The following is a 13,793-nucleotide window of genomic DNA, read 5'->3' on the forward strand; positions in this document are numbered from 1 at the left end:
TCCTAAAACAAAAAACCTAGGAGAAAATACTCTTCTCAGTAAGTGATAAGTTAAAGCTACCCATAAAGATGGAATCTGGTCATTTTAGTATTATTCTCAAGAATAGCTTGTAAAATACATTAACTGCCAGTACACTCCACCTACTGTAAACAGTACTAATTCTTGGGTTGGGAGCAAGGAAAGAGTGAGTTTCCAATGCACGATATAAGTACTGTATGTATATTACTTTTCTTTTGCAAAATTACCTTAATTTCTGGTTAATAAGAATAACTAAATCTGCACTAACATAGTATATAGGACACTAGTAAATATTAACAACAACAACAAAAATCAGACATTCAGGTGAAGACTGCTTGCTAGAAGTACAGTACTAAGAGAATACAAGGATTTCTAATGTTAGCTCTCCACAGTCAGAAAAACAAAATTTAAAGTAAGGTTTGAAAATTAAGTGAAATTTAATATAAATAAGTTGTTTCACATATTATATGTTTACAGTATAATATGCAAGTAGTGATACTGTCTGGAAGTGCTGCAGAAGTTTTAGACCTGTCAAGAAAGCTGTCAGGGCAGTCAAGAAGTAAAGGTCATTGGTATGTGAAGGATGGCTAATCAACTATCTACTAATTCTACAAGCCATATTGGGAGAGGAGAAAACCACAATGTACTGGCAAAACCACTGATGGTTTCAGATACCTTGTACTAGCTTATGCATCACCATTTGGTGAAGCTAATAAAGTTCTTTTGTACTGAAAGTGAAGAAAAGTTATTTACTCAAACACGTTACATATTTAAATCAAGCTATCTTTGAATGTAATGTTATAATACCAAAGTCTCTTTTTAAAAAGCAAGTTCTTATTAAAGGAGAGGTTTTACTTAGTAGCCATTTTGTCTTCAACTTGGACATGATACCTAATCTGAATGCAATGTAAACATGCTGTCTGAGAAGCTGATTTCCAAATACCATGTTGATGGGAAGAGAAGGGGTAAAACATAAAATATGTACCACAAAAACCTATTATAAATCAGAATAATCTGAAGGTAACACAATCAGAACATCCAGGAAATACATCAGTTAATATTGTCTCCTTAAGTCACCTCATTGCACACAAAAACTAAACAAAAGGCTGTGTGTGTGCATTAAGGATCGAGAATGTGATTTACTGTTTAATTTTAATTTCCTAGGGTTTTTTTAATATCAGTTTAACTACATAACAACCCCCCTAATAATATTTTTAATATTTTGGACTTCCTTTTAAAATCCATATTAATTCAACATACCATAAAAGCTAACTATAGTATGAAGCACTATAAACACTGGATCAGTACACTGGCTATTAGGCATCCATAATATGGATACTGCAAAAGGCAAAAATTATTGTACATATGCAATTCCCAATTTTCAAAATGTACCCAAAGGGCTTAATCCACATATTGCAGGTGCCAGGCCCTTGCAATACTTCACTCTCAAAACAATGTTTTTATTTGGAGGACAAACTAAACTCAATAAACTTTTTTTAAACTAGTTTTTAAAAACTAATATTAAATTCAGCAGAACGTGGGTTTACTATGAGGTGATTTTGTTTAAAATTTGTAACAAAAATTGGATTCTTAGAAATGCCACCATGCCAAGTTTTAGCCTAAACCACATTTAATTGCAAACCCATGGAAATAGAGGTTTATAATAGGAACACTGATACAATCTTTACTATGACATTTGCACTCCTTGATGCATTAATATTTTGTATTATTGGGGGATGAGACGAATTCATATATCAAAAAGAGACTATTAATAAGCAGAAAACAATATTCAATTATTAAGATACCTTAAATAGGTGAGGCTATATTCATTATCTTAACACAAACCTACCATAATTACCATTATCTTTGGATACAATGAATGTAAACATAGCCAATCAAAGCCTTGAGTACATTTGACTGTATATAATTCCTGGGAAAAAATGCTGGTATCCTCTAAATAAAAGAGATACACATGTATGTGTGTAGTATAATATATTGAATACACACAGGTGTGTGTATATATTATATATATTTCCAAAAGATGCGTTCTTCCCAGGAAATGCAGAACCACCACCTCTCCTAAATGGTTTATAATCTTGAATAAACACTGCAAAAACATGTAGGGACGGTAACTAATCCTACAGATGAACAGGTTTTGCGTTGCCTATTAATATTCTTATGGACAATGGTCCGTCTGGCTGAAATTCACAATAAGCTTCTTCCTCTGTATGTGTGGGGGGGTCTCTCTCCCTCTGCAGAGCCAAGTAAACACATTTTCCATTCCCCATCCCCCACCCCTCAGATACACACCACCATCATGCAGTGCAAGTTATCTCCCAACCTCCTTTCTTTTAAATGCACCGAGTGTTTCAATCCCTATAGATTTTAAGCAACTTGTTTTTCTGCAGCTCTAAAAAAAAAATTTAGCATTTATTTTCGAGGGGGAGGGGTTTCAGAGGTGCACGTTAAGGAACAATTTACCCCAAAATAACCCCCCCCCCCAAAACAATGTCAAGGGCCCTATTAGCGTGCACCGGGCTCTGGCAATGCACATGCAGAGCCTGCCTGCACGAACAAATCTCCGGCTCAGCGCTAAGCCAGCGTGCCATGGAGGCTGCTGCTGCTCTTACCAGATGGAGTTCTTGATTTTGTGTTGCAGCGCGTTGGCTTCCGTCCCTTGCAGCCCGGGCACCAGGGCTGGCAAAGCCCCCCCTGGCGCGGGGGTGCCGGGGAGCTGCTGCTGCGGCGGCGGCGGCTGGGGATCAGGTTGCTGTTCTTCTGCCATCATCGCCGGCGGAGGGGTGCGGGAGAGGGAGCGGGCGCGAGCGGCGCTGGAGACACTAGGCCTTCACCCCAGCACTCGAGTGAGTCGCCTTTCCCTGCTGCCTGGGGCACATCACGGAGGAGAAGCCGCGCCGGGTCCAGCCGCTGCTACGCCAGAGGCTGGGGAGCCTTCCCGAGGGGAAGGCGCATCGCGGCGCTGCCCCGCGCTCTGGGGTCGCTGCGGGCTCGCCGCCGCCGCCCCCCAGCACCTGGTCCCGCTGCAGCCCCAAAGCAGCCCGCACAGCGCTGCCTGCCGCCTGTCCTGCTGCTGCTCTGCCAGGCAAAGGCAGCCCGTGCGCGCAGGCTCACTGCTGCCCTGTGCAGACAGCAACAACACGGCTCAGACACAGGGCGGGCGAGGGAAGGAATAAGCAGGGCAGGAACCCAGCCCGCGGTAGCCGGGCGGCGGGTGGGGGGGAAGTTGACTCCCGCAGCAGCGTGCCTCAGGCTCCAGGCAGCACTGCAGACTGAGGGGGGAAAGGAGCGCCCTGCCCTTGATTCCGGCTGGCTGTGTCAGTGGGTGTCCATGCTGTTTGTGCAGGATTATGCAGTGTTGCCAAGTGGCCATGCGAAGAAGGCTGGGCAAGGCACTCCCTGCACTAGACACCCAGCAACAGATCCAGATGCAGTGGCATGGAGGCGGCCCTCCGCCTCCGAGACCCACGGCAGCCTCTCACCTGCTACCCAGGAGTCGCAGGATGCATCACACCGCTGGGAAGGGTCTGGGGGAAGGGAGCTGCGGTAGCCCCCTCAGAAGAGCACTGGTAACATGTGCCCCTAAACTGCACATCCTTGATTAGCCAAATGCATAGATTACATTTTTTGTGACTAGGTTGTTGCTTTTGTTAGTCATACGTACAGGGCCATAGGTCTGCATGGCCATTCTCCGGATAAACACATCACAAGAAGGGTCCCTTGGATGCCACATAGGTGCAGGGGTCTGCAAACATGGATCAGATTGCTGGGTTAGGGCCCAGAGCCCAATCTGTAAATACATACAGTATTACCTCACATTGTGTTTACTCACATGAACAGCCCCATTTCATTAAAAACTATTCACTGTAGTAGGCAAAACACCTGTTGGTTAGAATTCACACACACAATATTTAAGAATAACTGAGGTTGTATTGTGCCTGCATACATAAATATGTAATTTAAATTTACACTCTGCCATACCAATTATCTAAACATGTCCTCCCTGATATTCTGTTATTGGCATTCTACTACATATACAGAGATTCTCCAAATTCAGGCAATATGGGTTAATGTTTGTGAAACAACATTTACAAATACTATTGTTTATTATTTTACAGTGCTCTGTTTCCTAGAAACCTCACAATACAGATAAAACAGTGAATGATAGACTTGATTCTCTCTTGCCCTACAACTATTTATGCATCCCAGTGGCATAAAGGTACCTTAAAGGCAGTAATATCCCTTCCCTACTTGGGTCTTACCCCTAGTGTAGGGGCCTCCCTTTCTGGCTTAGAGCCAATTAAATGGTTTTGTGGTGGTCCCTTTAAAGCTCTCAGCATAGGGGCATTCCGGATGAAAACTAGAGCAATGCTGCATTCTGCTTACTCTTGGCCTCCTATGGCTTCTATGGAGCTGTGGGCAGTGCAAACTCAGAGCAGCCTTGAGGCTGATCTAACATACAACAGCAGCTGGACTTGCTTCTGGCAGGATGGAAAACACAAGAGGCACAAAGGGAGATTAGATGTACCTTTCACTCTCTCAGCATTCCTGTATTTATTACCTCTTGGAGTGGAGAATCAAGCCATATGGTCCCCACCCCAAAGAGCTTACAAACCAAGGGCCCAATTTTGCAACTGGATCAACACATGTAGTATCTTAGACCTAAGCAGAGTCCTTTGAAAGCAGTGGGGCTTCACCTAAGTCTACCTGCATGCAGCCCCATTGGATTCCATGAGATTTTATGCAGACATGGAGTCCAGACATGCAGCTCTGATTCAGCGTCAGAATCTAATTTCAGACAGGATGCAACAAAGTGACGGCAGCAAAACGGTCAAGGGAGGTTAAGGGAGGAAGGAGACAGATAACAGTAACACTACAATGTAGTTATTCAGCACAGGCTTCCCTACCTCACAGGTGAGTTGCAGATATAAATATATTAAAGATTGTAAGGTGCTCAGATACTACACTGATGGGTGCCAGAGAAGTACATTAGATAGAACAACGAGGAGTCCGGTGGCACCTTAAAGACTAACAGATTTATTTGGGCATAAGCTTTTGTGGGTAAAAAACCCACTTCTTCAGGTCCATGGCATTGACACCTCATCAATTATTGGGAGTGGACCACATCCACCCTGATTGAATTGGCCTTCAACATTGGTTCTCCATTTGTAAGGTAACTCCCTTTTCTTCGTGTGCCAATATATATTTATGCCTGTACACCAGACCCTCACTAGAACGCGTATCTATATAGCGCAAATTCGCATAAAACGCAGTCGCGGCCCTGGATCCCAAATTTAATTACTCTAATTGCAATTCATTTTAACGTGCTCCCAGCTATAACATAATCCCTGCATTAACACGGTACCATGCATGGATCCCAAATCCCGCGTTCTAGCAAGGGTCCGGTGTATCAGTAATTTTCACTCCATGCATCTGAAGAAGTGGGTTTATTACCCATGAAAGCTTATGCCCAAATAAATGTTAGTCTTTAAGGTGCCACCGGACTCCTCCTTGTTTTTGTGGATACAGACTAACACAGCTACCCCTCTGATATTAGATAGATCAGTACAACCTCAGTTATGCATAAATATTATCCGTGTATTCTAACTAATAAGTTTTGTGCCTACTACTTTGAGTAGTTTTTAGGGGAATGTTTATGTTAGTAAACACAATGCTAGGTAATAAGCATTTAAATTGGAAAATATTTTGCAGGAAGACAATGAAAGTGTGAGGTGGGCGGGGGCAGTCACTATCAAAAGGGACAGAAGTTCAAGTACCTAGGTTTCATAGTACAGAATAATGGTGAACTCAACAATTAACTTATAAGCAGGACAGGAAAGGCATGGACTAAAGGGAAAGAAGTGAGTGGACTGATCTGCAATAGAAGAATGCCAATGAAACTGAAAAGGAAGATGTATAAGATGGTTATCAGACCTGCACTTTCTTATGCCTCTGAATGCTGAGCACTGAGACAGGCACAGATCTTGAATACAGTGGAAATTAAAATGTGAAGATGGATGCATGAGAGTTACAAAGATGGACCATGTTTGAAGATGGAACCAATTATAGAAAAGATGAAGGGGCCCAGGCTTAAGTGGTATGGGCACGTGAAAAGAAGTCTGTAAGAATATATAGGAAACAGGGTGTTAAACTTAGAAGTGGAGAGTAAGAGAAAAGTTGGAAGATCCAAAACTGGATTGATGTTATACCAAAGGATTTGATTAACTGTGGAGTTTCCAAAGAACTGCGTCAAGACAGGCTGGAATGGAGAAGAAGGACTTGAAGAGCCATAAACATAAACAAACCAGGGAAATACAACCTGGATGGAATTACTATAAAGTGGGGCATAACTGGTTGGAAAACCATTCCCAGAGAGTAGCTATCAGCAGTTCGCAGTCAAGCTGGAAGGGCATATCAAATGGGATCCTGCAGGGATCAGTTCTAGGTCTGGTTTTGTTCAGTATCTTCATCAATTATTTAGATAATGGCAGAGAGAGTACACCTATTAAGTTTGCAGATGATACCAAGCTGGGAGGGGTTGCAAATGCTTTGGAGGATAGGATTAAAATTCAGATGATTTGGACAAACGAGAGAAATGGTCTGAAGTAAATAGGATGAAATTCAAAGTACTCCACTTAGGAAGGAACAATCAGCTATACACATACAAAATGGGAAATGACTGTCTAGGAAGGAGTACTGCATAAAGGCATCTGGGGGTCATACTGGACCATAAGCTAAATATGAGTCAACAGTGTAACACTGTTGCAAAAAAAAAAGAAAGCAAACTTTGTTCTGGCACGTATTAGCATGAGTGTTGTAAGCAAGACACAAGAAGTAATTCTTCCACTCTACTCCATGATGGAGTAGGCCTCAACTGGAGTAGTGTGTCCAGTTCTGGGTGCCACATTTCAGGAAAGATGTGGACAAACTTGAGAAAGTCCAGAAAAGAGCAACAAAAATTATTAAAGGTCTACTAACATGACCTATGAGGGAAGATTGAAAAAATTGGGTTTGTTAATCTGGAGAAGAGAAGACTGAGAGGGGACATGATAACAGTTTTCAAGTACATAAAAGGTTGTTACAAGAAGGAAAGAGAAAAATTGTTCTTAACCTCTGAGGATAGGACAAGAAGAGATGGCCTTGAATTGCAGCAAAGCAATTTAGGTTGGACATCTGGAGAAACTTCCTGCCAGGGCGGTTAAGCACTGGAATAAATTGCCTAGGGATGTTGTGGAATCTCCATCATTGGAGATTTTTAGTAGCAGGTTAGACAAACACCCGTTAGGGATGGTCTAGATAATACTTAGTCCTGCCATGAGTGCAGGGGACTGGACTTGATGACCTCTCAAGGTCCCTTCCAGTCCTATGATTCTATGAAAAAGAAGATAGGTGATACATAGCTGAGGGAGTTCTTTTTTTCTTTTTTTTTATTTGTACATAAGTAGTAAGTGACTTAGTTGACTAATTTCTTGACAGCATCATGGAAATTGGGGGCCTAAAGAAGAGGGACTAAAATTTTATATTACACAGACTCTCTCTCTGTGTCTCTTTCTTGCTTTCTCTTCCACCCCCATCCCTCTCCGCTAGCTTTTGGAGATGAACGTTTATAAGCTACTACATTACCAACCAAAACGAGACTTAAAAAAAAAAAGTCTCCTCACTCTCTGTCATATTTCCTCTGCTCCTATGCATCAGTTTTGTTTACCTTATAAAATATTCTGTTCAAAATTAGAGAAGCTAAGTTCTCTCATTCTTGCCTTTTATTTACAAAACAAAACAAAACTGTTCTTTTTTAGTCTGGAATTGAAAATTTCTAAAGGGACAGCTTCCAAAAGGAATTCAGGAAAGGGAAAGAAGAATGTAAGAAGCTCCTGCAAACAGGAGCAGTTGAACAAAAAGGTCATTTGCTTAATCCTAAAAGTGCTACATTGAAAGTCCCTAAGTACCAAGCCTTTTTTGCAGCAAGACAATATTAACATGCTTGAAATGTTATAGTATTTGTAAGACCAAGGTTCATGTACCTAGCAAAATTTTCTAGCTTTGTAGCAATTTTCATTTTGATACAAACAAGACAAGGTCTGCCCTCAGTCAGTGAGAGTGCTTGCGCATACCTGAGAGCAGAATGTGACCCATGTATGATCAAATGAACATATAAATCCTGAGTGGTCAGAATTTACCTCACTAGGGCCTCAAATCTTAAAACATTCATGATGCATTTAGCTTTACCACCTTGAGTAGTCCCCCTGAAACAGATGGGACTACTCACAGTAGTAGTGATAAGCACACACACATAAGCATTTGCAGGATCACTGTCTGCCATAGTAAACTGGAAAAAATCCAAGCACTATTTCAACTTTTTTTTTTAAAATGGTAATATTACTTTCAGTCTAAACGAAAACATACAGAGCAAGTCTGTTTCTGACATTATAGTAAATGAACTCAAATACTATGAAAAAATGTAAATGCTATTTTTGGACGTTTAGAAAACATAGGTAATGTTCATCCCTGGTGAATTTAATTCCCTCTAGTATTGTTCCAGTGATTATACTGTAACCTCACATGCCTGCACACATATTAGCATCACTTGGCCAAAAGAAGACATCTAGCAACAAAAATGGAACTAGGTCCCATCTATTCTGTAAAAGCTATCACGCTGGGGGGCTCAGGTATAACACTATGTTTCCCCTATATAGTTAAAACATGGCTCAGGATAAAGTTAGGTGGCAACAAGCCCTCTTCTAACTATTTCCAAGCTTTGGTTAAGTTCAAGGCTTGAATATGCTCCAGGAACATGATTATATCATGTTTTAGTCCCATTTACAACACAAGACCTTACTATATTTAAATTCTGCTAGGGGACCACTGTGTTGTAGCCATGTACCACTTCCCTCCCCGGTATCACAGTTTTATTTATTTTTAGAGTGGGTAGTATAAGGAGTTGGGAATTGGGCTGGACGTTCAGACCCTATTTAATTCACAGAACTGGTCTGTTTGACCTAAAAGCCAATGGCTGCACTCTTGCATCTCAGGATTAAACTCACCTTTTCTTGTCTTTCTGTAGTAAGTTTCTAGCCTTGTTCATTGTGAAGAAAGTCTTGACATTGTAAAGCGACTGTTAATGATTATATGTAATGTACAGTGATTATAATGATTATATGTTAATGTATAGTGTTAATGCCTAGAGGCCCAAGCAGAGAGCAGGGCCTGTGGCCCCATGCCGTCTCTGCACATCCCCTTACAGTATGGCATAGTACAAAAGCGGCTCTACCTCTATTTCACTCCTGCTGTGATGGTGCTCTCCCCACTCTATATCACCTCCCAGGCTGAGGTGACTTGGCCCTGCATCTAAGTCATGTAGCAATTCCATCCCCTTCAGGGTACCCAAAGTCCAAAAGAAGCAAACTCTTCCCTTACCTCAAGGAGGCCTTGATGCGCAGCAGTCTTCCCTGGTTTTTGGCGGAACCAACCATCTCTCCCACAATGAGAGTTCCAGGTCTGCTCTCCCACACAGCCAGGCACCAACTAAGCTGGGCTCTCCCTTTTCAGCTTCTCTCTCAAAGCCTGACACCAGCTTCAGGTGCCAGTGCTGACTGAGCTCCCAGCAACCCATCACAGTAAACTCTATCACGGTTCCATTGTTCTGGGCATTCTATAAACATAGGAAAAGACAATCCCTGTTCAGTCTTTCCAAAAATGAGAACATAAAGTTTTTTCAACCTGATCCTGAGAGGTCCTGGGCATCCTCAACTCCTACTGAAGCCATTGATAGTTGAGGATATCCAGCACCTTGCAGGATCAGGCCATTTGTAAAGGAAATCATGTGGGCAATTGGACTTGCAATTTTACTATGGGATGTGGTACCATAGGCCTATTCCAGACTGTCTGACCAAGATGCAGAAGTTGTGAACTGATTCAACAAACTATTTTTATGAGACATCAGGAAACACTCAATAAGCACACAGCAGAACTTAAAAGTAAATCACTGGATACTCAGTAATATAGTAGTCTAATTTAGGCTTACATATTGATGGCTCAAACAAATGAATAAACAGTATCTCAAAGACTGAAGAAGCTTGGGGTTCTGGAATAGTACTTTAAATGCACTCCAGACAAAATGATAGGTTTGTTGCAGGATGGGAAACCAGCAAGTAACAGTATTTACCTGCTGTAAACCCTTCAGACCACAGGAAAGCAGAAGTCAAAAGATAAGCAGTAAACACCACATTTATACATCATGCTAGCTCAGAGGGTTGAAGAGTGTTCTGTTTAAGAGTGGTGTGCAGCAGGACCACTATTTTAGAACTTGGTTGCCTAGAGCTAGGCATCTAAATTCATATTGAGACACTTAAATTAGTAGCCTGATTTTCAGAGGTGGTAAGCACCCATAATTTCCTTTGTAATGAGTGAAAACTGCACATACTCAACACCTTTGAAAAATAAGGCTATATTTATTTATGAGCCAAAGTAATATCAAGTTCAGGTCTGAAAATGTTAGTCCAGGTAAATACAATTGCTGGTGAATATTTAAATTGCAAATATGTTTTAGGAGGACCCATGCTGTACAAAATTACAGAGCAACGGGCCAAATTCTGCTCTCAGTTACGCCTGTGCAAATTAGGAATAATTCCACTTATGTGGAAGAAGTAGAAACCTGTAAATAAAGATCAGTCATGCTGACTAATACATGACACTGGGCTTGATTTCCCACTGCCTTTCATCTGGTGTATTCATTTACATTTGTGTAAAATGAGTGTAAAACCATAGCAGACCGGTAGCTTTTTATATGCACTTTGCCCAAGTGTAAATGACTCATGGCAACATCTACTTGAGGAAGGCTATCACTATCCGTCACAGCCTTTATACTTAAAGGCATCTACTTTCCTTGTCTGATGCATATACCAAGGCTTCTTGTATGCATGGAATAAAAAAAATGTGGAAATATATTTCAAACCAAATAACCTCAGAGGGGTTCACTGGTTAGAACTAAACTGTCCAATTTTAGATCCCAGTCCTACAAACGCTTTTAAATAAGAAAAAAAATAAATGGAGATATACCTATCTCATAGAACTGGAAGGGACCCTGAAAGGTCATTGAGTCTGCCTTCACTAGCAGGACCAACTACTGATTTTGCCCCAGATCCCTAAGTGTCCAACTCACAATCCTGGGGTTTAACAGGCCAATACACAAACCACTGAGCTATCCTGCCTCCCTATACATGAACTTAACTTTAAGCATGTGAGTAGTTTCATAGGAATATTTGCAGGGGTGAGATCTTAAACTTTTCTACTCTGTACATATTATTTTAATCTTATATTTTGTAATACACCTCTACCCCGATGTAACGCTGTCCCCGGGAGCCAAAAAATCTTACCGTGTTATAGGTGAAACCCCGTTATATCGGACTTGCTTTGATCCGCCGGAGTGCGCAGCCCCACCCCTCCGGAGCACTGCTTTACCACGTTATATCCAAATTTGTGTTATATCGGGTCATGTTATATCGGGGTAGAGGTGTATTATGAGTTACAAATGAAATAAAGAACTGACAAACTTGATTCCTTTATGAATCTGAAAGAAAAATCCCTTTTTTTCTTTCACTGTAGTTCAGCCATTCTCCCAAGTGTTCTGAGGTGAACACTAATGCCAAATTTGGAGAAAGCAAGAGCTTGACTTAGGCCTTGTCTACACTGGGGTTCTCTGCACTGGTGTACTAGAGCAGTGATTCCCAAACTTGTTCCGATGCGGCAGGTACACAAACCGGCCCGGCCCGCCAGGGGTTTTCCCTGCACAGGCAGTGGAACAAGTTTGGGAACCACTGAGCTAGAGTAATGCACTCTCCTAATGTAGCTGTGCAATACCAGCATACACATGAGTGTAGCTGCACAGGTGCTAAAAACCTCATTGTAGACAAAGCATTATAACAGTGGTTCCAAAACTTTAACAGCCCACGAACCCCTTTCACTACATTGTGAAATCTCATGAACCCCCTCCTAAAAAATGAATATTTCCAGGGATTTAAGTTTAAATTTCCTCAGTGTGATGGATGCACTTGCTTTTCTGTGCTTAGCTCTTGGAAGCCCGGAACCACTGCTGGCTCCCCTGCTGACAGGCAGGGCTCGGGCTGCCAGCCCCAACTGCCCGGCCCCACTCTTCTTGGGGCTTGGGCTGCCAGCCTCGTGCGGAGTGCTGGGGTTCGGGTTGCTAGCTCCCCCGCTGACAGGGGCAGGGCTCAGGCTGCCAGCCCCAACTGCCTGGCCCCGCTCTCCCTGGGGCTCAGGCTGTCCCACCTGCTGCCTCCAATGCCCAGGGTCCTCTGGCCACCATTCATTAAATTTTTCTGGCAACCCCCCTGTAATGTTCTGTGAACCCCCAGGGGTTTGTGAACCCCACTTTGGGAACCACTGCCTTATAAGAACATAAAAACAGTTATGTGCTGGAACCCTGCAGGACAGGACAGCTGTCTGCACTAGTGGATGAACTTCAAAGGTAGTGAGGAGGGAGCAGAAAGTCAGAAATCTTTTGGAGGGAAAAGAGGACCAGCTGCCTTTGAAAAGGCAGCCTCCACTGAGAGCTCTAGATGGTGGGTAAGATCTGCCCCTCAGCATTGCCTGGTTGATTCCAAAAGCCCTGAATTATGTCCCCCGCCCACCTTTTCTGTAGTTCAAATACCACACAAACCACACAAAAGTTTTGGTGTTTAAAGACCACTAACCTATCTTCCAGGATTTTCTCCTCTGTGCCTTAACACCATTTTGTGATTTGCTTGTTTTTTTCTTCTAATCTGAATGGCCTCTGACAATTAAATTGGGGAATACACCGTCTGATGCTTTCAAAGAAAAATTTATCCCTGTCCTTCTTACAAGTAGACAGATAACGCAGAGCGATGTGGGAGTATATGTGCATTCATTGTGGCCACAGAGAGAGCTGTGGTCTCTCCTCTTGTGCAGGCCAAAGAAAGACTTATATGGACACAAGGCTTACAGATAAAGATATTTTGCTGTCTTATCTCCAGACCAGGAACAAGACAAGGGCTGTCTAGAAACTTGGCTTTCATAGAACCATAGAATATTAGGGTTGGAAGAGACCTCAGGAGGTCATCTAGTCCAATCCCCTTCTCAAAGCAGGACCAACACCAACTAAATCATCAAACCTGTCTAGAAAAAGCCCCTTCAAAAACCTTTAAATACTACTTTAGCGAACTCAGTTTTGGTCCCCTTTTAGTGTGTCCATCTGGGGATGACTCTCTTCATGCATCCCAGCATTATCCCCAAGGCATCTCCCAGGCAGTTCTCTTTGTTTAATTGTTATAATTCACATGAAGCACTCAGGAAAATGGGATGCAATTGTTGATAATTAACCTGACCAATTTTAATTGATATCTCAGTATTTATGCTTTCAATAAGGCCTCGAATGATTAAAAGGTCTGGCTTACCTGGAAAACTTTCAGGGTCACATGTCAAGAATTGGAAAAAACTGCAGGACACTCAAATCAATTAGTGTCATGGGACTACTTGAATTCTAATGGCTCATAGCATTACTGTATGACCAATACTTCCCTTCTCTGGTTCCATTCTCCAGTACAGGGGGTGGCATTGCTACCTGACCTGGCAGTTGGTAGCCAACCTTGAACATACTGATGAGGTTAACATGATGGTTGGATTCAGTGATGGATCCGGTCTCATCTCTTCTCTCTAGCAAAGGAGAAGTGTTTTCCATCACTCTATATAGTTATGGAAAATGTTCTCAAGACACCATACTT

General features: G+C 42.2%; 1 protein-coding gene across 9 annotated transcripts in view; it reads right to left on the minus strand.

Annotated features, from left to right (window-relative positions):
* RFX7 (regulatory factor X7) overlaps nucleotides 1-10,314 on the minus strand; it is a 115,548-nt gene extending 105,234 nt beyond the window's left edge. For 5 of the 9 annotated variants that reach the window (XR_005585194.1, XR_005585192.1, XR_005585195.1 and 2 more), the window contains exon 1: nucleotides 2,649-3,174. Coding sequence is in view for 3 of the 9 variants with exons in the window: in XM_039490095.1 (XP_039346029.1) it covers nucleotides 2,649-2,806 (158 nt within the window). In the remaining 6 variants the exon portion in view is untranslated. Of the gene's footprint in view, nucleotides 1-2,648; nucleotides 3,175-3,518; nucleotides 3,547-3,700; nucleotides 3,827-9,450; nucleotides 9,686-10,198 lie in introns of those variants that run through there. The other 4 variants (XM_039490097.1, XM_039490096.1, XM_039490099.1 and 1 more) reach the window with 4 other exon arrangements.
* Between the last annotated feature and the right edge of the window lie 3,479 nt (nucleotides 10,315-13,793).

The sequence above is a fragment of the Mauremys reevesii genome, linkage group 10 (assembly GCF_016161935.1).
Source record: "Mauremys reevesii isolate NIE-2019 linkage group 10, ASM1616193v1, whole genome shotgun sequence".
Taxonomy (NCBI): domain Eukaryota; kingdom Metazoa; phylum Chordata; order Testudines; family Geoemydidae; genus Mauremys; species Mauremys reevesii.